General features: G+C 55.6%; 1 protein-coding gene across 4 annotated transcripts; it reads left to right on the forward strand.

The window, feature by feature from the left end:
• The first annotated feature begins 1,299 nt into the window (after positions 1–1,299).
• CELF3 (CUGBP Elav-like family member 3) lies at positions 1,300–17,295 on the forward strand. 4 transcript variants are annotated; one of them, XM_010387145.2, is made up of 13 exons: positions 1,300–2,235; positions 3,443–3,525; positions 8,701–8,749; positions 9,144–9,272; positions 9,414–9,493; positions 10,565–10,708; positions 10,852–10,993; positions 11,208–11,357; positions 11,768–11,833; positions 12,141–12,284; positions 12,536–12,679; positions 13,644–13,781; positions 15,362–17,295. In XM_010387145.2, exons 1-12 carry the CDS (start codon positions 2,091–2,093, stop codon positions 13,769–13,771), a joined length of 1,404 nt encoding a protein of 467 aa, XP_010385447.2. In that variant the 5' UTR covers positions 1,300–2,090; the 3' UTR covers positions 13,772–13,781; positions 15,362–17,295. The 4 variants fall into 4 exon arrangements, with proteins under 4 accessions (XP_010385447.2, XP_030792847.1, XP_010385448.2 ...); XM_030936987.1 differs by having other exon boundaries at positions 1,319–2,235; positions 12,144–12,284; positions 15,362–16,405; XM_010387146.2 differs by having other exon boundaries at positions 1,888–2,235; positions 9,147–9,272; positions 15,362–15,999.
• Positions 17,296–18,928: the final 1,633 nt, after the last annotated feature.

Here is an 18,928-nt window from a genome sequence, read left to right on the forward strand (position 1 = left end):
CAGAAATGGAGGCCCCTGGGACTCAGCTGGGACACAGTTTAGAGACACGAGTGCCCTGTGGAAACAGCAGCCCTACTCCAGGGATGAAGAAGGGAATGACAGGAAGACAGGGTGCTCTACAAAAGCCCAGAACCCCAGGAGAGCCCCCGTTGCTGAGCACTGACGGAAAGCAAGGGCTGCCACCACTGACAAGGTCTGATGTCCACAGATAATCCCTGCACTGAGGGTGTGCTCACGCTCCCTCCAGATCGTGGAGCCTGCCAATCATCCATAGAAGTATCCACGTTCAGGGGAGCAATGGTCCCCGAATGTGCCTCGCCTGCTCCTCTGTGCTACCTGGCTCAATTTGAGTCCCACTCAAAGAACCCAACTGAAGAAAGAAGCAAAGGAAAGAGGAATTGGGTTTCTACATCCTAAGGGGAAGCTTGACAGCTGTGGTTCTTCCCACTGAAGGAATCAGGAATCCACTGTTGTCAGAGGTTCTTTGCATGAAGTGTTTGTTAAGCTCCTGCTACGCATGAGCAAGACAGGGTGCTAGACACTATGAACAGTAAGATGCTGAATTAAACGATGTCCTGGTCTTCAAGGAGCTTACAAGTGAGAGCGCCCACCGCGCCTCCTCCGCGGCCTCCCTGCCCACGCACTTATACTCACAAACCCCCCAGAGGGAGAGAAGGGGGCGTCGGCAAATGCCAGAAAGCTATCGTTTTTCTTGGTTCCTTTTCTGGAAAATATACAGTTCCCTTTCTGCATTCATCTCATCCTGCTCTTGCCTTCCCCACGTTCCTTTCCATTTTTCCTCTCTGCATTTTTTCTTTTTCCCCCAGACTCTGCGACCTGCTTCCCTCTCCATCTACACCTCCTTCCCCTTCAGCCTGTCCAACCGTCCTATCTCATCTTCTTTCCCCTGATTTCTTTCCTTGACTGTCTACTCTCGGGGCTCCCCAGATGCCGGGCTCCCCTCTTCCCCCCCAAGCCCCCATCGCCTAGTCTTCCAGCACCGGGGACAGCTCCAGCCCCCGGAACAATGGACCCCATTTTAGGGTTCCTCTGTAAATTCTCCATCTTAGTGCTTTGCCCAACTCCTGACTGGGGAGTAAGATGGGGGAAGGGTTATTATCAACAGGACCAGCTGCTCTTCTGGGGGCGGGAAAGGAGTCAGGGAGGATGGAGATAGAAAGAGGGCGTGGCTCTTGCTTGGATTGTGCGTCCCTCTCCAGGGTAGAGAATTTGTATTCGACCCCTGAGACTGACATCACTGATGTCAGGGGAAAGGAGGTGGGAGTGGGGAGGGGGGTGTGGAGGGGGGAGGTTTTTGTTGAGGAGAGCGCGGCCGGAAAGCAGAGCTCCGGGACCCAGGTGACCGGGAAAGCAGGCAGCCCCAGCGGCGGGAGCAGCCGGCAGCAGCCCAGGCCCGGGGACCGGGGTGGGGGTGGGAGGGGGGCTGAGGGGAGGACCTGAAGGGGGGCGGCAGGGCAAAAGGGACCCCTGGAGCCCTGCCACCATCAGAGATCAAGCATCTGGCATCAGGGATCTTCGGACCCAGCAGAAGGATCCGCCACAGGGGAGGTGTCCTCCCAGGGAAGCCAACGAGACATTCACCTGCCCCACATCAGGAGTGGGCCCCCCTCACTGACGCTGCTGGCAACCATAGCAGGCCCCTTAACCCCTCAGTCTCCTCCCTATCACCCTCCTCAGGCCCTTTCCCCGCCTCCAGCTCTCATCTCAACTCCCAGTTCCCAGCCCTCTAAGCCCCAGCGCCCCGGCTACCACCTCACCCTCCAGGTCTTGGCCACACTCACCCCCATCCTGGGACATTTGCCAGATCTCTGGGAGGGAGATCGTTTGTTTGGGCGATGCCCCCTGGTGGCATGACAGCGTCTGCCTAGACCCCTGACCCCTAGCCCTCAACTCCCTGGGCCTCCTTTGTGTGAAGAGCCGCCCCTCTGCTCAGCAGCGTGGTTGGGGGCCAAAGGGAAAGCCAGCCCCGGCTGGGCCCCCGGGCCCCACCACTTATCTCCTTGCTGGGCAGCTCCCCTTGGCCTTTGGGTCTCTCCCTGCTCCCTCGGCCCTCCTCCTGGGCCGCCTCGATGAAGGAGCCGGATGCCATCAAGCTGTTTGTGGGGCAGATCCCGAGGCATCTGGAGGAGAAGGACCTGAAGCCCATCTTCGAACAGTTTGGTCGGATCTTCGAGCTGACTGTCATCAAGGACAAGTACACCGGGCTGCACAAGGGTGAGGGGTCGGGCAGGCTGAAGAGGCTTCGGGGTGGGCTGGGAGGCTGGGGGTAGTTAAGCCAGGCTGGAGGGGTGGAGTGGCTGGGAAGGGCTGATGTGAAAGGAGAGGAGTTCAGGGCTGGGGAAAGTGGATGGAGGAGCATAAAAAGAACTCAGCTAGTGATCAGGAAACCCGGGCGAAGGACTAAGGAGGGCCTCTTTTGGGCGAAGAGTTGTGAAGAGGGCGCAAAGACGTGGAACCCAGACACATGGGGGTGTTGATGTCACATGGGATGAACTCAAGAAAGAATGGAGGGACAAGAGAGCTGGTTTGGGAGATAAGCAGCTGGGTAGGGGTGTGTGTGTGTGTGTGTGTGTGTGTGTGTGTATAGCAAGACTGAGAATCTGAGCAGCCTCAGATAATATTGGAATGGGGGTCAGGACACAGGGTCAGGTGCTCAATGGAAAGTGTGGAGCTGGACTGGGCAAGGCAGCTCCAGGACTAAAGAGAGGGACTAGGAAGCAGGGCATGAAGGCTGGAGATTGGTAAAGATCTGGAAAGTGTGGGAGGCTTAGAAAGTTAAGAGAGTGAGGGAGAAGGGAGGGTGCTCCTCAGGCCTATCCAAGGGCTGTGCGGCTAAGTGGGGCGGTCGGGGTCAGCACTTGGAAAGCTCCACACACTGGAGATCCCAGGGGCCACACTAGCTCCCCCTCCACCTGGCACAGGGAAGAGGCACTTCCGGCTAACTGCTCTTCCCTTCCCTTCTCTATTTCACTCTCCACCCTCCACCTGCCTATGGTGGAGTTGGGGAGAGATGAGGAAATAGGGAAAATGGGAGAAGAGAGGGATGATGGTGACCAAGATGGAGGGAGGTGGAGGTGAGGGAGAGGGGAAAGGAGAACAGCTCAGCAGGAAAGAAAGCCACACTACTCCAACTTGTCTGGCGGTCACATGGTCCTTCTCCTTTCCTTACACAAAGCACATCTCCTGACAGCCCAAGTGTCCTCCCTCTTCCATCACCACCAGTATTTAGGCCTCCGGGTGTCTGCCCCACTTCTGGGGCAGAGTGTCTACCCCTTGGAGACACCTCCCCACCCCAGCAGGCAGAAGATGACAAGAAGGGAAAGCTTCCCAATCGTCAGTCTTTGGAAGGGAACCTTTCAGAGAGGGGAGATGGAGGACTCACCGCCCCCCGCCGTGTTTTTCTGTCCCTGCCCCTCCTCAGGATGTGCCTTCCTGACATACTGTGCCCGGGATTCAGCCCTGAAGGCCCAGAGCGCCCTACACGAACAGAAGACACTTCCAGGGGTGAGTCCTGCCCTTTGCAGGGCCAGGGGGCTGAGAAGGGCCATAGAAGTGGCAGGAGGCTCACCACCCTCCTGACACTGAGCATATTTTCCACCTGCTCTCATCACCAGGAAGTCCCTCTCTCTCTAGCATCCATCTTTCTTGCTGCAGATGCATGCATTCTTGTTACCCAGAGAGAAGGAAAGCAGCGATTAGTGGAGTAAACATGACTTTTACCAGGAGCAGATGCAGCCCCTTCCCCACTTCCCAAGCTGCCCATGGGGTAACACTAGAGGGAGGACCCGCTGGTTGGAAGGTGTGGGGAAAAGTCTCTGGACACCAAGTGTGGATCAGGGTGAGCAGGAGGTACCCAGGCACTCTTTTGTCACTCTGGAAAGGCAGGCTGGCTGGCTGTGAGATGAGGGAGGAGTGCCTGTGACCTGAGAACAGGCAGCTGGTACTGGCTGGATTGGCATCTCGGTGCTGGTTCTTGAGCTCCCTTCTCCTTTCTGTCTACCAGAAGAGTCCCAGGAACAGAGCCACAGAGCATTAGTGTAAAGCAGGGCCTGGGCAGGCCCAGGCAGGTCTGGGCTGGAGGTAGGCCTGAGAGTAGCAGGCAAGGGCAGGGACAGACATTGTAGACGATCAGGCCTGATGCCACCAAGTATGCCCAGGGAGGCAGGGGTGGCCACGGAGGTGGCCCCTCTCCTGCAAGGTCCTATCTCTTTGTGTCTTCTTCTTCCCAGCCAGCCTTGCTTATTGTTCCAAGCCTGGGCTGGCAACTGAGGGCAGGAAGAAAGAATCTTGGACTGTCCCCCTTCCCCGGTCATGGAAGCTGGGGGGAAAGGATGCCCCCACTCCCTTTGCTATCTCTCTGCTCTGCCTCCTCCCAGACTGTGAATCCCAGCAAGTGCCTTCCTGAGACCTAACTCCGTCCCCACCTTCAGCAAACATTTGCTTAGCAGGGTCTGGGTGCCAGAGACACATCTGTCCTGGCCGCTACTGCTTCTCCAACATGGGAAGTGGAGACTGCTGCTGCTCACTCATCTCTTCCTAAGAGGGAAATAGAAAAAACAGATGGGGAAAGGGCAGATGGAGACCTGGGAAAATTAGAACTGCTGCAACCACCCCCAACTTCAAACCCTGCATAGGTCCATGACCCAGCCCTTCCGTGGCCTCAACCTTTGAGCACTGCTAGGAAAGCAAAGCCAACTGCGGCAAGTCCACCAAAAACCCCACCCCCACCAACGATCTTATCCCAATTGGTGGCAAGAATAGCCATTGCCTGTCGCAGCCAGAGCTAAGGGTTATGCACGTGTGTGAGCTACAGGACCCAAGGCGAGTTTGTGTTTGTGCATACAGGCATGTGATCTCCTGACAGGCCAGATGTGTGGGGTTTGGGCACATGTATCCCTGGCAAACCTGGTCCCCATCCAGTCCCAACTTGCCTTCCCTGCTTTTCTCTGTAGAGGCCCCTCACAAATCAACAGTTTTCATCTCCATCGCCATTTGTCTTTTTCCGTTGTCTCCCTATCTCGGAGCCCCTGCAGAAATGAGAGGGGGTCAGAGCAAAAGGTAGGTAAAGAGGATTAGAGTGAAAACATGGATGAGAGACAGCCTGGGGATGGGCATGAGCCCCAAGGGTGATGTGTACCAGCTGTGGGTGTCTACCCTGGGTCTATGCCCCTCCAGCTGCCTGGCAGCTCAGGCAGAGCTCCATCCTGGGTGTGGAGAAGTGCCACCTGCCCTTCTTGAGGAAGTCCAGGTCAGGGTGGGGGTGAGGAAGAAGGGCGCCTGGTTAATGATTGTCTAGCCCTGCTCCAGAGTTCCCAGGTGACGCTGAATTCTCCACTCTAGCCCTTGCCCCAGGGGACAGAATCCAGAGGGATCTGACAGAGCTTCCAGTAGGAAATGAGGGTTCCATCCTCCAAGGCAGACCCCCATCCAAGGGGTTTGAAGGAGCAGATCCAGGGCAGCTGTGGGGAGCAGACATCTGTGACCCTTTGTCTTCCTCAAGTCTTCTCCTTCCACCTGCATTCTCCCCTCAGTGTGTGTTTGCATGTGTGTATGCATGCACACACGTGTGTGTGCATCGTGTCAGCTCCTGCATAACTGTGTTCTTCCTACTGTTTAATCTCCACGCCTTCCTACTGCAGGTTTTTTTTTTTTTTGAAATGGGAGACATTTAGCCCCCTCTCCTTGCTCCCCATCTCTGTCACCCCGAAAATCTAGAAGGTGCTACCATACTAGGGTGATATTTGGGGCTGCAGAGAGAAAGAGAAAGAATGGGGGCTGGGCCTATAGCTACTGAGCCCCATTTCGTCTTCTCTCCCCTAAGAGTTCCCAGGAGTGGCTCTGCCACAGGTCCCTGCATTTGTCCTGTGAGCAGGGTGTGGCCTCCTGGAGGCGGTGGAGTGGGGGTTGCCCTCTGTCCAGCTCTTCCCCCTTCACCCTGAACCAAAATCCCACTTGGGGGACTTGGGCCTTTCCTGTCGGCCTGCAGTCAGGAAGGTGGATTCTCGCCCCACAGAGAGAACCCGTGAGTGGTCTGGGACTCCCGGAACAAGTGTGGAGCCAGGAGTGGCAGGACCTCAAAAGAGGCTGTACCCTCAAAAGAATTAGATTTTGTGAGAACTGTGAGGTCTTCTTGGAAGTGGAGTTTTTGCTATTGGCGAGGATGAGGGCCTTAAAAGTGACCGTGGTGGAGGGGCTCGGCGATACTGGGTTGGGGTATAAATAGCCCCTTCTTCTTTGGGAGGCCCGAGGGAGGGCCTGTCACCTGGTGGGTAGTAACTAGGGAGGAGAGGCACCGTGCCTGGTTGCCAGGTAAACAGGGCACAGCTGGACTCAGGGGAGGGGGCAGGTGTGCCCGAGCTGAGCTAACAAAGCCTGAGCTCCCCACAGGAAGTGCCAGGCCACGAAGAAGGAGGCTGGGAAGGGGACACTGGGGCGCCAAGGGCCCTGTCTGTGAGGGTGCAGCGGGAGCCCACCGTAAGCACGGTCCTTGCTGTGGTTTGTACACTTGTGTGTCTCTTTGTGCGAATCCACATCAGCCGTGGGTATTTCTCGAGATGCTATTTTTGTGCCTGGGAGCCTATGCCAGGAGGGAACTGCATCCTTTCTCTCTGGGTCCCAGGTTCCCATCTCCATCTGGAACAGCAAATCCACAGGCGTGCTGGGAAGGGGCTAGCTTCAAGCGTAAGAATCCCCCAACACTGGTTCTGATTATATTTCTTGTGAGGTGGGCATAGGGCTGGGTGCCTGGCTGCAGAGGTGCCTGTGAGGGAATTTCCTGAGTGCTTTGGCTAGAACACAGGAGAGAAGGAGGTGAAAGCCCGTGCACCCCGAGCATCTGCCCCACTGCGCTTTGCCTGCGCATGCGCACTTGCGCGCACACGCGCCTAAGGAGATTGAGCTTCGGATGGGATAATCCCAGACTGGCGGGCGATAAAGCTGGGGGCAGATTGGCTGGAGGATTTATGTGACTGTTACCCTCCCTCCCCACCAGCTGCTCTCAGATCCAGAGATTTGGGGGGTGGGCGTGGGGCTCTGGGATAGGAGTATCAGTTGAAGTGGGGCTTATATTTGGTCCGAGGCCGGGAATACTTAACTGGTGGAGTCGGCCAGACTGACTGGCATGATGGACACCTGGGTGAGGATCCAGGGTGAGAAGGGTCAGGGGCAACTGTGACTTCTGCACTTCTCAGCGCTAAGTGATGCCACATACAGGATCTCCACATGCTAGAGCCCTGGAGCTGACCGGAACCTGACTAGACATCGCCCGGCCCACCCCCTTGTTTTACAGATAAGGAAGTTGAGGCCCAGAGGGGACAAGTGGCTTGTCCAAGGTCGCCCAGCTAGTAAGTGACAGGGCAGGGCTAGTCCTTAAATCCAGGTCTCCTGACTCCCAGTCCAGTGCCTTTGCTGAGGGTACCTCTAGCCTCACCCTCAGAATGTAAATAGATGGTTTAATTTTTTTGGTCATTGGAATTACTGCCCCACCATCAGATGAGTGGGGCAACCACATGTGGTTCCAGCTGTCAGAGTCCTCAAGAGCACAATATTTTCAGACATGAAATACTAAGTCCTTCTCCTCTTTCTCCAGTTCCTATAATACTCCCCTCCCTGGTTAAGAAAATCAACCTGCAGGACTAATTTCCAAGTCCTCTCACCAGACAAGAACATGGAGAGTGGAACTAGGAATTTCTCCATTTCCACTGAAGACTGAACAAAGGGAGATACTGCAGGGGTCTGGGAGAGGTTAGAGCTCTGGAGGACTTCCGTGCACAGGGTAAATTGCGAAGGAGCACGGGACAGCAACTCCTCCTTTAGAGCCCTCCAGGCACCAAGGATTTGCTCTGGAGGAGGGAGGCAGGAGAAGGGATGGGATGGCCCCTGCAGGTCCTGCTCTGCAAGCCTCCCTCCAGAATCAGGAAGGTTTTCTGGGCCCCTCCCCCACTTCCCAGCCCCCACCAAATCCTCCACCCCCAGCATACCCTGTTACCACCCCCCACCCCACTCCTTCTCTGGGTGTGTGGAGCAGCAGAAGTGATGACGTCACCACGGTCGCCAGGGCGACGGGGACGGATAAATCAGGCTGAGTGGGCGGTTGCCATGGTGCGCATTCTCCCGTTGCCACGGAGACTGGGCATCTGCTCCCTTTGTGCTGCCCGAGTGCCTTCCCCCTGGGGTCAAGGGGTATAGGGGGGCAGAAAGAGAGGCAGACACAACTCTAGGGGTCAGAAGGAAGTCTGGGCCTCTGTGAGGTCTCCCTCGGTCTAGAGTCCTCCTTGGGTCTTCTTCACAGAGTGGCCTCTGTTGCGCCCACTTTGTAGAATTGAGGCAATTCTTATTAAATAACCCCTCGGTTGGGCTCTCTCTCAGGCCCCGGGTCCTATGCGCAGGCCCCCTTCTCCCACTCAGGACAGCAGCACCCATCCCTGGCCAAGTCATCGGAAGCCCAACCTGAGCCTGCAGCTGTGCCCATGAGCATCTCCCTCTACATCCTCTCTCTCCGTGCCTCTGATCCCCTCAGGCCTTCATCCTGAACAATATTAGGCCCTGTCCCTTCCTTCCTATCAGAAACTTAGAGGGCCTGGGGCTTGTCCCTCTAGTCTCTCTGCAGGGCCCGGCCTGGGAGGGCTCTTGGGTGTTCAGAGGAGGTCCCCAGCAGCTGCCTTCTCTTCTCTCCTTCAGATGAACAGGCCGATCCAGGTCAAGCCAGCCGACAGCGAGAGCCGAGGAGGTAGGTTCTGTGCCTTTGGACTCTGTCCCTCTCCTCCCACCCTCAGGCCCAGGGCCTGGAGTTGTCGAGGGGTAGCCTTTCTTGAGGGAGAAAGTCTGACGATTCTGAAGAGTTCCCAGCTGTGGTGAGACCGGAGTCAGTGTGGCCAGAGGGGGCGAGATCTGGGGGTGTACAGATGGCAAAACCGAGGCCCAGGGTGGAGTGCGAGTCCCTCAGAGCTGGGATGAGCAACCTCTGCAATGTACCCCATTCCCTAACCATCAGCCCCCACAGCCATTGGCCCCTAGGGTAGCGGAAGTAGTGTTAGGAGCTCTAGGGAAGGGTGGAAGGAGAAGGGCTGGGAAGGCAGCCAGGAGGCCCTGAACATGCCCTCCTCCTGTGCCCTACCACCCAGAAGACCGGAAGCTGTTTGTGGGGATGCTAGGGAAGCAGCAGACAGATGAGGATGTCCGGAAGATGTTTGAGCCCTTCGGGACCATCGACGAGTGCACTGTGCTCCGGGGGCCAGATGGCACTAGCAAAGGTAGCCCACCCATTGCCCCTTCCCCACCGGGCCCTTCCCCTTCCTGTTCCACCCCCATGGCTCCCTAGGCATCGGGTTTCACCGCGGAGTCCCATGGGGATGGGTGCTCACCCCTCTCCTCCTCCATCTCAACCTCTCCAGGTTGCGCCTTCGTGAAGTTCCAGACCCACGCCGAGGCCCAGGCAGCCATCAACACCCTTCACAGCAGCCGGACCCTGCCAGTGAGCCCCACTCCCCTGCCCGTGAGCCCCACTCCCCTGCCCCTGGGCCTCTCCTTCCCACCCTGCCCACCTGCCAGGCCCTGGCCCAGATAAGCAGTCCACTCAGGATGGGCTATTTGAATTTATTGGAAAAGAATGTTCTGGCAGAAGAACCAAACCGCTTAGGGACACCTTCACATTTCAAATGGCGTTTCCCCACCTCCCCACTCCTCCCCTATTCCCCATCCACCTTCAGCCAAATTTCCCTCATGTTCCTCTCCTTCCCCCTCCATTCCCCAGTCCTCCCTTCACCCCCATCTCTTCTCCAGCCTTCCCATATCCCCCTACCCTCATTTGCTGGGGCACCAGGACACTTTCTTAGAGGCCCCATGTACACCCCTTTTCCCTGCCCCTGCACAGCAGCGTTAGGTCAGTGACCACTCTAGAACCCACCTCTAAATTGGAACTGGCTGACTCAGAAGGCTGTGCACTTCCCACAACTCACAGCTCTCCAGCATAACTCATGGGGACTTGGCGGAGGGGACACAGCATTGGGTAGAGAACTGTGTCCAATGACCCTATGCCCCTTCCAGCTTTGAGATTCTAGGATTCTACCATCGTCCTTGCAGATGCTCTAATTTGGCTTTTATTCAGCTCAGACCAGTATTAAGATTTGAGGCACACCATGAGGACTGGGGTGTGGGGGCAGGAGTCGTGGTAAGGCACGCAGGGCAGCTACAAGGGAAGACTAGCCTGAGATTAAACATTTGCTGTGGCGACCCAGGGTGGGGATGATTTCCAGTTCAGAGTCCTCACACAGAAGCCAATGATGCCCTTTCCATTCTAGTAGGTCTTTCACTTTCCAAGCATATGCCTTCACATTCCTCAATTTTTCTTCTAGCTTCTAGCACAGCCTAGCACAGGGAGAGGGTGGGATTAAAATCTCCCCATCTGTCATACGCAAAATGGTGGCTGCCCTCTCAGAGAGGCCAGGCCATGCCATGGGGGTGGAATGGAGACCAGGTCCTGAGGGCCCTGGGGAGGAGAGACCCTGACCCTGCACCTCTGACCTGTGTGCGGGCCCGTGCCCAGGGTGCCTCGTCCAGCCTGGTGGTGAAGTTTGCTGACACTGAGAAGGAGCGAGGTCTCCGCCGCATGCAGCAGGTGGCCACCCAGCTGGGCATGTTCAGCCCCATCGCCCTCCAGTTCGGAGCCTACAGCGCCTACACCCAGGCCGTGAGCACTGCCCCCAATGCCGGGCCAGCCCTCCTGACCCCTAGTATCTTGCCCCCACTCTTCTGATGCCAAGACTGAGGGCTGGGAGGCAGCCAGGTTGGGGCACAGGAGGCCTGCCCCACTCTCCTCTCCCCTCCCCCCAGCTGATGCAGCAGCAGGCGGCCCTGGTAGCGGCTCACAGTGCCTACCTCAGCCCCATGGCCACCATGGCTGCTGTGCAGATGCAGCACATGGCTGCCATCAATGCCAATGGCCTCATCGCCACCCCCATCACCCCATCCTCAGGTATGGCCTGGTCAAGGCTGGGCAAGGGAGCTAAGCGTGGTAGGGGTAGGGAGAGGCACAGGGCATTGCTCAGGGAAGCCTCGGGGTCTAGGAGGGACTCAGGGGTCAGAGTGGCCTACTTCCTCCCCTCTGCCCGCAGACTTGCTGACTGGTTCTCTGCCTGTGTGTGTGTGTCTGCTCCTCTGCTCTGTCCCTGTCGCTTTCTCCTCCCCAGGAACCAGCACCCCTCCTGCCATCGCTGCCACGCCTGTCTCTGCCATTCCGGCTGCCCTGGGCGTCAACGGCTACAGCCCGGTGCCCACCCAGCCCACTGGGCAGCCTGCCCCTGATGCTCTGTATCCCAACGGGGTTCACCCCTACCCAGGTGGGACTCTCTGCCTGCCCACCCCATCCCAGCAACCATCTAAGCCACCACTCCCATTAGGGAGGCAGGACACACCTTCCCTTCCAGCTTTGGGGGTTACAGGTGCTTCCTCCTGCCCTGCCATCCTGGGCGGGGATGATCCTTCCTGTTGGGCTCAGCCAAGAAGCTGAGGTGTAGAGCAGTGAAGCGACCTGCCCAGGGTTGCAAGACAGTCAGACCCAGGTCTTCCTAATGCTGGGCTCTTTCCCCTCTTCCCACTGCTTTGTGCATTTCCATCTTCTCACTTCACACCCCATGCCCAGAGAAGTTCTGCTCCCCACCTGCCTGGCCTCAGCCCAGAGGCCCAGAGAGGCACGGGGGCTCCCACTGCATGCAACGTCCACGCTCATGGTCTGTGCTGCTCTCCCCAGCCCAGAGCCCCGCAGCTCCCGTGGACCCCCTGCAGCAGGCCTATGCGGGGATGCAGCACTACACAGGTGAGGCGCCCTAGCCCGGGCCCCTGCTCAGGTGGGAGAGGCAGCCGGAGGAAAAGAGGCCCAGTAACTGGGTCTGGGCTTCTTGGCTCCCTGCCAATCACCCTCTTCAGGCTTTACTGACAAGCCCAACTGTGGGGAGGGGTCTTTAAGGGCAGCACACCCAGGGGTCTGAGGCAGCTCCTTCCCTGACAACTTCTCAGCCCTGCAGCTGCCACTGGCCTGGGCTAGGGGAAGGGAGACAGGGTTGGCTGGGAGGGCTTAAGGAGCCAGGGAAGCCCCATCAGGCTCTCTGTCCTCCCCACCCCAGCAGCCTACCCAGCAGCCTACAGCCTGGTGGCGCCTGCGTTCCCGCAGCCTCCAGCCCTGGTCGCCCAGCAGCCCCCACCACCCCCTCAACAGCAGCAGCAGCAGCAGCAGCAGCAGCAGCAGCAACAGCAGCAGCAAAGAGAAGGTACTGCCTGGGGCCTTGGGAGATAGGAATGCCCTCGTTATGGGCTTGGGGACTCCCTATTGCCCTGTGCTGAACCCAGCTCTTGCCCGCGTGTCACAATGAAAGCAAGTGGGGAGGGGGTGGCTTGGCCCACACTGTCGAGGACTGGGACTGGAGGGCCCTTCCAGGATCTGCTTTCCCTGGGACCTTTGCTCCTGGAGTGTGCGCCTCCCAGTCATTGAGCTCTTTCTTCTGTCTCTGCCGCCACCCAGGCCCTGATGGCTGCAATATCTTCATCTACCACCTGCCCCAGGAGTTCACTGACTCAGAGATCCTCCAGATGTTTGTCCCCTTTGGCCATGTCATCTCAGCCAAAGTCTTTGTTGACCGGGCCACCAATCAGAGCAAATGTTTTGGTAAGAATATGATATGGCACATTTTTTTGCCATACTCCAAATCAGGACAAGGTCTAATATATTTGAAGGCATTTATGGTCACAGTGGACCCAGTATTTGAAATGCTGATTATCCAAGAGTACAAAAGAACCATTTTGAGGGGCCGGGCGCGGTGGCTCAAGCCTGTAATCCCAGCACTTTGGGAGGCTGAGACGGGCGGATCACGAGGTCAGGAGATCAAGACCATCCTTGCTAATACGGTGAAATCCCGTCTCTACTAAAAAATACAAAAAACTAGCCGGGTGAGGTGGCGGGCGCCTGTAGTCCCAGCTACTTGGGAGGCTGAGGCAGGAGAATGGCGTAAACCCGGGAGGCGGAGCTTGCAGTGAGCTGAGATCCGGCCACTGCACTCCAGCCTGGGCGACAGAGCAAGACTCCGTCTCAAAAAAAGAAAAAAAGAACCATTTTGACACACCCAACATGCCACACCCAGCTGCTGCCCAGGCCCATCTCTTCTTCCATCAGCTTTTCTCTTAAAAACTGGCCAAATTCATGCCTCATGAGATCTGAAATAGGCTCATGGTCTGGGGATGTTTGGTTTGCAAAAGGCAGGCTTAGGGAGTCGGTTTTAGCTGCCTTCACATCTTTGAAAGGCTGCCTCAGGGAAGAAAGGGAATGTTCTTCTCTGCTTCAGAAGCCATTTAGGGCCTGGAAGTGGCCGTTTTCAAAGGGCAGGCTCAGAGTTATCCAGGCAGAGGAAGGGGACCTTGCACAGAATGCTGGGAAGAATGTGGTAATTTTAGTGGCTGGACTGGATTCCTCCATTCAACCCATCAATCAACAAATTCCTACGGAATGCTGTTAGGTGTCAGGCAGCTTTCTAGGCATTTGGGACACTTGGGAGACACAGGGTAGTGCTGGAGGTCTCCTAAGCACAGGAGAGCGAGATGGGGCTGGGCTGGGCCTTATGCCCCTCTCACCCCAGGCTTTGTGAGTTTCGACAATCCGGCCAGTGCCCAGGCTGCCATCCAGGCCATGAATGGCTTCCAGATCGGCATGAAGCGCCTCAAAGTCCAGCTAAAGCGGCCTAAGGATGCCAACCGGCCCTACTGAGGGCCCCCAGGTGGGTCCCGCTCCTGTGTTGTGGCCTCCCTCCCCAGTTCTACACACTGCAGCCAGGGCCCTCAATTGGACTGCCCCCCACCCCTGTCCTCCACCACCCTCAGGGATGCCCACCCTACCCTTGATCCTGAGCACTTGAAGCAGGGGACTGGGGCAGCTCCCTCAGCTGTTTTTCAATAATCTGAGTCACTCTCTCTCTCTCTCTCACACACACACATTCTGTGACCCCAGAAAGAGCCAAGTCTTTGTATATATCTGTGTCCACTCCCTGGACCTTCCACAATATCCGGTCTCGTTTGTCTGGTCAGTGTCCATGTCTGTGTGTGTCTCTTTCTGGTTTTCCTTCGGGTTGGAGTGGAATTAGGGGAATAGGACTGGAGGATTAAGGGGTTGGCTGAGGGTGCCAGAGGGCCCTAGAATCCTTGGCTCCTAGAATATCTGTTGTCCTGAGAAGTGAGGACATCAGCCCTGGTTGCCCTGGACTTCAGGTGATTTTTCCCATGTAGCAGCAGACCCATGGGGCAGCAGAGTGCACAGGACAGACTGGGGGAGCCCATTTCCAGGCCTCTTGGGAGTTGCTCTGGTTTAGGTGGAAGAGGTTGAAATGCGCTGCCTGTGAAGTTTACTTATCAGGTCCCCTCCACCCCCACTGCTGGCCACCACCTCAACCTCATGGCCACAGAGCCGTAAGCCTTGGTTACTTTCACATTGTTTAATCTCCTTTGGACCAAACCCTTGAGAAAACACAACCCAAGAAAAATACCCACATTTTCTGTTTCTCCCCTTTCCCCCCAATCCTGGCTGCTTAACTCCCTCTACCCTGGGGGCCCCCCCAGCCCAGGGCCCGTGTCCATTGTCGGCCGAAGCCCCCATCCCCGGACCCCTGCTCCGGGCCCCTGTAAGTTGCATGGAACGAGCGTGTTGTCTTTGGAGACGATTGTTTGTTATTTGGGGAGGGGCCGCGGAGGGAAGCACCCCCAAGCCCAAGGTCAGGGCCGGGGGCAGCTCGCGGGACGTGCTTGGTCTACAGTGGTTGGTGACTGTGGTCTGTGTTTGTGCATTTCTCTCTTGCTTTCTGTGTTCCTTTCCAAAAAGGAATGAGAGCACTACCCGGGGGCCGGGGGTGGTCTCACCCCATGAGACTCCATCCCTGAGCTGTGACCTGGGCTCTGCCCTGGCCTTCTCTGCGGATGTCCCCTTTCTTTTTTCCAGGTGTCTGTCTCTTACATGCACTCCCTTCTCTGTCTCTCTCTCCATTTCTCTGCCTGCCTGTCTGTTGTCATCTCTTTGCCTCTCTCCCTGTCCAGTCTTTATTTTTCTCATGGGCTGTTTGACTATTTCCTTCCTAATATCCTCTGGTTTCCTGTTCGCCCCCTCCCTCCTGTCTCCTCTATCCCTGCTCTCATGGCTGGCGGGTGGGGGCAGATGGGTCTGTTTGGACTGAGGCCTGATGATCTGCCTTCCTCGGGCAGCCCCATCCTAGATGCTGTCACTCACCCCAGCCCCCTCCCCTCCCCCAGAGCCCATGACCCGCATCAGCGGTCTCTTCCCCATGCTTCACCCATGTTTCTTCCTTTACAGGTCTGGAGATCCCAGAGGAAGGGGCGCCTCACACCCTCTTCCCACGACTGGCCCTGGCCCTCTCCGCACACCTGCCCTGGGCCTTGACTGGGTTCTGGGGCAAACGCTGCTTCGTGGCCCCTGGGGGGCACAAGACACCGGCCCCTCCCACCCCCTGCCTCTCTGAAGGGCCGTGGCTATGCTTCCCTGCCTCCAAGGGCCCATTTCCTCCTAGATGCCCTTTTGGCCTTTGTGAGGGAGCGAGGAACAGGCTCGAAGGTTCCGGGGTATCTGCCTTCTGCTGGGCTCCTGTGACAGGCCTTCTGTGCCCAGCGTTTGTACTTGCCTCCCCCACCAGTGGGCCTGTTGTACCCGTGCAGGCCCCAGGAGAGCTGCAGGGGCCTGCCATACACTCCCAGCCCACCCTCACCCCAGCCTCTTCCCCACATTAGGGGTTTCTTGGAAGCTGGCTCTCACTCCCCTCCACCCTCTAGCTAGAGGTAGGATATCCCTGACTCTTGGGCTCCCAGCCCTAAAACTCACTGCCTCCCCCAAGGGCCCCCTCTAAGGAGAGTGTGGGGGAGCCCTGAGGGCTGCCTCTCTGCCAGTCAGCCACAGAGACCCTCCTCCTTTCACGAGGAAAAGACCTTCCCCTGAATCCCTAAAAATGTTTACAGTCTCTGCTGGTTCCCTCCGTGTAAATACCACCACCACCCGTGCGTTATCCAGCCCGCCCGGCCTGGCCCGGACGCTGCCATCTCTCTTTCTGGGAGTTTAGACAATGTTGCCCTTGGATTTTTTTCTCTCTCTTAATTTCTCCCTTTGCTTTGGGGGGTAATTGGATATTGGGAGGAGGGGTGTGGGGAGGGGTAAAGGGGTTTATTACCTGATCATTTTCTTTAGGAAGGTTTTAGGGAAAAGAAAATGGGGTGGGGGTGGGAGTGGTAAGGGGAGACCGGGGAGTCAGTTTCAGACAGTTCTCTATGCTTAACTTATTTATTTATTGCATTTTACTTTTAAAGAGTTGGTCTTTTCTGTCTAAATAAAGAAAAAAGTTTAAAAGCATCAAATAAGAGTCTTGGAAGGTTGAGGGTAGGGGATTGTTCCCCACCCACACTGGGAAGGGGGAGGGAGGTAAAGAATGAGGTTTGAGAGAGAAAATCGCATCAGGGAAGGCCGGGCCCTTGCTTCTGAGCAGCATCCAGGCCTTGTTCATGGCTTCATGATCCTATCCCTTAGCCCTTCTTTGGGGCTTAATTCTGAATGTCCTGCAGAGTTGGGCACAAGGAGATCTCCCCTGTCCGGGGCTCTCCTCTGTATCCAGCCCTGTCCCTCTGAAGGCTGAGGACTTGCAGTCTCACATCTGGACCTCCATTTCTGCACAGAGGCCAGTGTGGATACTAGGAGCCAGTTGTGACACCACCATTTACTAACCACTGCTCCGTATGTGATTCTGTTCCTAGCCCTTATTGTGCATTTCCTCATTTTATCTCCTAACAACCTTGTGAGGCAGGATATAGTTTATTTATTTTACTTATTTATTTTGAGACAGGGTTTTGCTCTGTCACTCAGGCTGGAGTGTGATGGTGAGATCATAGCTCACTGCAGCCTCGAACTCCTGGTTCAAGGGATCCTCCTGCCTCAGCCTCCCAAGTAGTTAGGACTATAAGCGTGCATCACCACGCCCAGCTCATCTTAAAAAACGTTTGTTTGTTTGTTTTTTTTTTTTTTTTGGAGACAGGATCTTGCTATGTTGCCAGACTGGTCTTGAACCCCTGGGCTCAAGCAAGCCTCCTGCCTTAGCCTCCCAAAGTGCTCAGATTACAGGCATGAGCCACCACGCCCAGCCTAGGTAGGATATAATTTTACAGACGGGAAAAGGAGGCTTGGAAGGTTAACTAACTTCCCCGGAGTCACAAAGCCAGTAAGGCATGGCTGTAGGAGTTGAACCCAGTTTGTCAAGACTCCAAAGTCCATGATGTTCTCTTACCTGTTCTTTGACCTGAGGCAAAGATCCCAAGAAGTAGCAAGCAGGGTTAGGAGTGAGTCCTTCAGGTAGAGGGGTGGACTACATAAGCCCTAAGTCCCTCCACTTCCTAGATTCTTCTCTGTGAGCTGCTTTAGGGCAGGCTCGGGATCACACAGGTGTCTTCTTTGACTTCATAGCACATGTGCTTCTAGGCTGCTACCCCACCCTCAATATGTCCCTTCTTATAAACTTGCTCAACTTCCAGCTCTGATCTGGCCTCAGGTCAGAGCTCCGTGAAGGCACAACAGTAAATCCCAACTCATCCCCAGATCGCTGCCCTGTACCTCTGCTTCTCTTCATTGACCTCAAACTAAGAATAGTTAAAAAGAGAAGCAAAATGTAAAGTGCTACGCAGATATATGTGGACGTTGTTTTGGGAGAAAAAGTATCTCCCAAAACTGGGAGATTGGTAAAGATCAGACATGGGACCTAACAAAGGAGAAGAATCCAGCCAGTATTCTTAGCCAAGTAGACAGCGCCTGAAATCTCAACGACACAGAGCTGTGTGTGAGTGTGCTCAGAGATGAGAAAAAGCCTGTGTAGCAAGGGGGACAGGAGTCAGCATTTAATATCTACAAATTTCCCCATGAGCTGCCTCCACTTCAAGGCAGTTTCTAAGTCAGGATAGAGAGACGGAAGGTAGGTTTTAGACCAAAGGGCATCTCCCGGAGTGACTCACTGACTCGGGTTTCTCTCCTGGGGGGTAAGGGTGGCAACAGGACTGAGAAGCTGCCCCCTTCTTGGCCTCTTCCCGGACGTCGGTGTGGCGGCCCCTGCTGCAACATCAGTGGCTACCCTTTTGGTTTCTTCTTCTAAAATAATCAAGTTATGTTCAAATGTTAATGGCAGCATAAAGGGAAGAGAAGGAAAATAACTTCTTGAGCCAGAAGAGTGGAGCTGACATGTTAATATCAGGGATAGAGGGGAGCCTTTCAGTTGTAGAAATGAAAGCAGACTTTTAGAAACATATCCTCAGTTAGGGAGATTAAGGTGATGGGACAATGGCTAGGGAAAAAAATAGCCCTAAATAATTCCTTCCCATTCGCTTTCCATATTTTTAAAGCTTTGGAAAGCATACACATAATGCAAAGTGTCTCTATTTCCTCGGGTTGGACTCTGCTGGCCTGAGAGCCAGCCCCTCTGACTTTCAGTGTTTCCTTTGTCTTTTAGTTCTCCCGCTAAAATTTCAAAGCCTTTCACAGCCTTGGCTTCAGGTATTTGTGATTGAAGCAATTCCCATTCATGGCCAAGCCTCATTCTCTTCTCCAAATCTGGTAACTTGAACAGCCCTGATCTAAGCCCCTGGTTCTAATAAGACCCTTGTTCTCTGGCCCCTCTTTCAGTCTATTTCACAGAGCAGTCAGCTTCTTCTTGCTCCTCATAAACTTGGTTTCCTTCCTGTACATTGCATCCTCTCATCTGCCTGATGAAAACCAAGTCCCAGTGATATGTTTCTAGCCTAATTTTTGTCCTGAACTCCATTTTGGTATTACCTTTTCTCCCTCAGTCTTCATCATTAGTAAGCTGCACCACTAGGTACCCACTCAAGCCAAAACTTG

The sequence above is a fragment of the Rhinopithecus roxellana genome, chromosome 8, assembly GCF_007565055.1.
Source record: "Rhinopithecus roxellana isolate Shanxi Qingling chromosome 8, ASM756505v1, whole genome shotgun sequence".
In the NCBI taxonomy this organism is placed as follows: domain Eukaryota; kingdom Metazoa; phylum Chordata; class Mammalia; order Primates; family Cercopithecidae; genus Rhinopithecus; species Rhinopithecus roxellana.

Excerpts from the sequence above, each read along its gene's own strand:
- CELF3 (XM_010387145.2), top strand. The coding sequence starts at position 2,091 with ATGAAGGAGCCGGATGCCATCAAGCTGTTTGTGGGGCAGATCCCGAGG. Across the intron at positions 3,526-8,700 it reads AACAGAAGACACTTCCAGGG|ATGAACAGGCCGATCCAGGT; the intron begins GTGAGTCCTGCC and ends TCTCTCCTTCAG. Across the intron at positions 12,285-12,535 it reads ACAGCAGCAGCAAAGAGAAG|GCCCTGATGGCTGCAATATC; the intron begins GTACTGCCTGGG and ends GCCGCCACCCAG.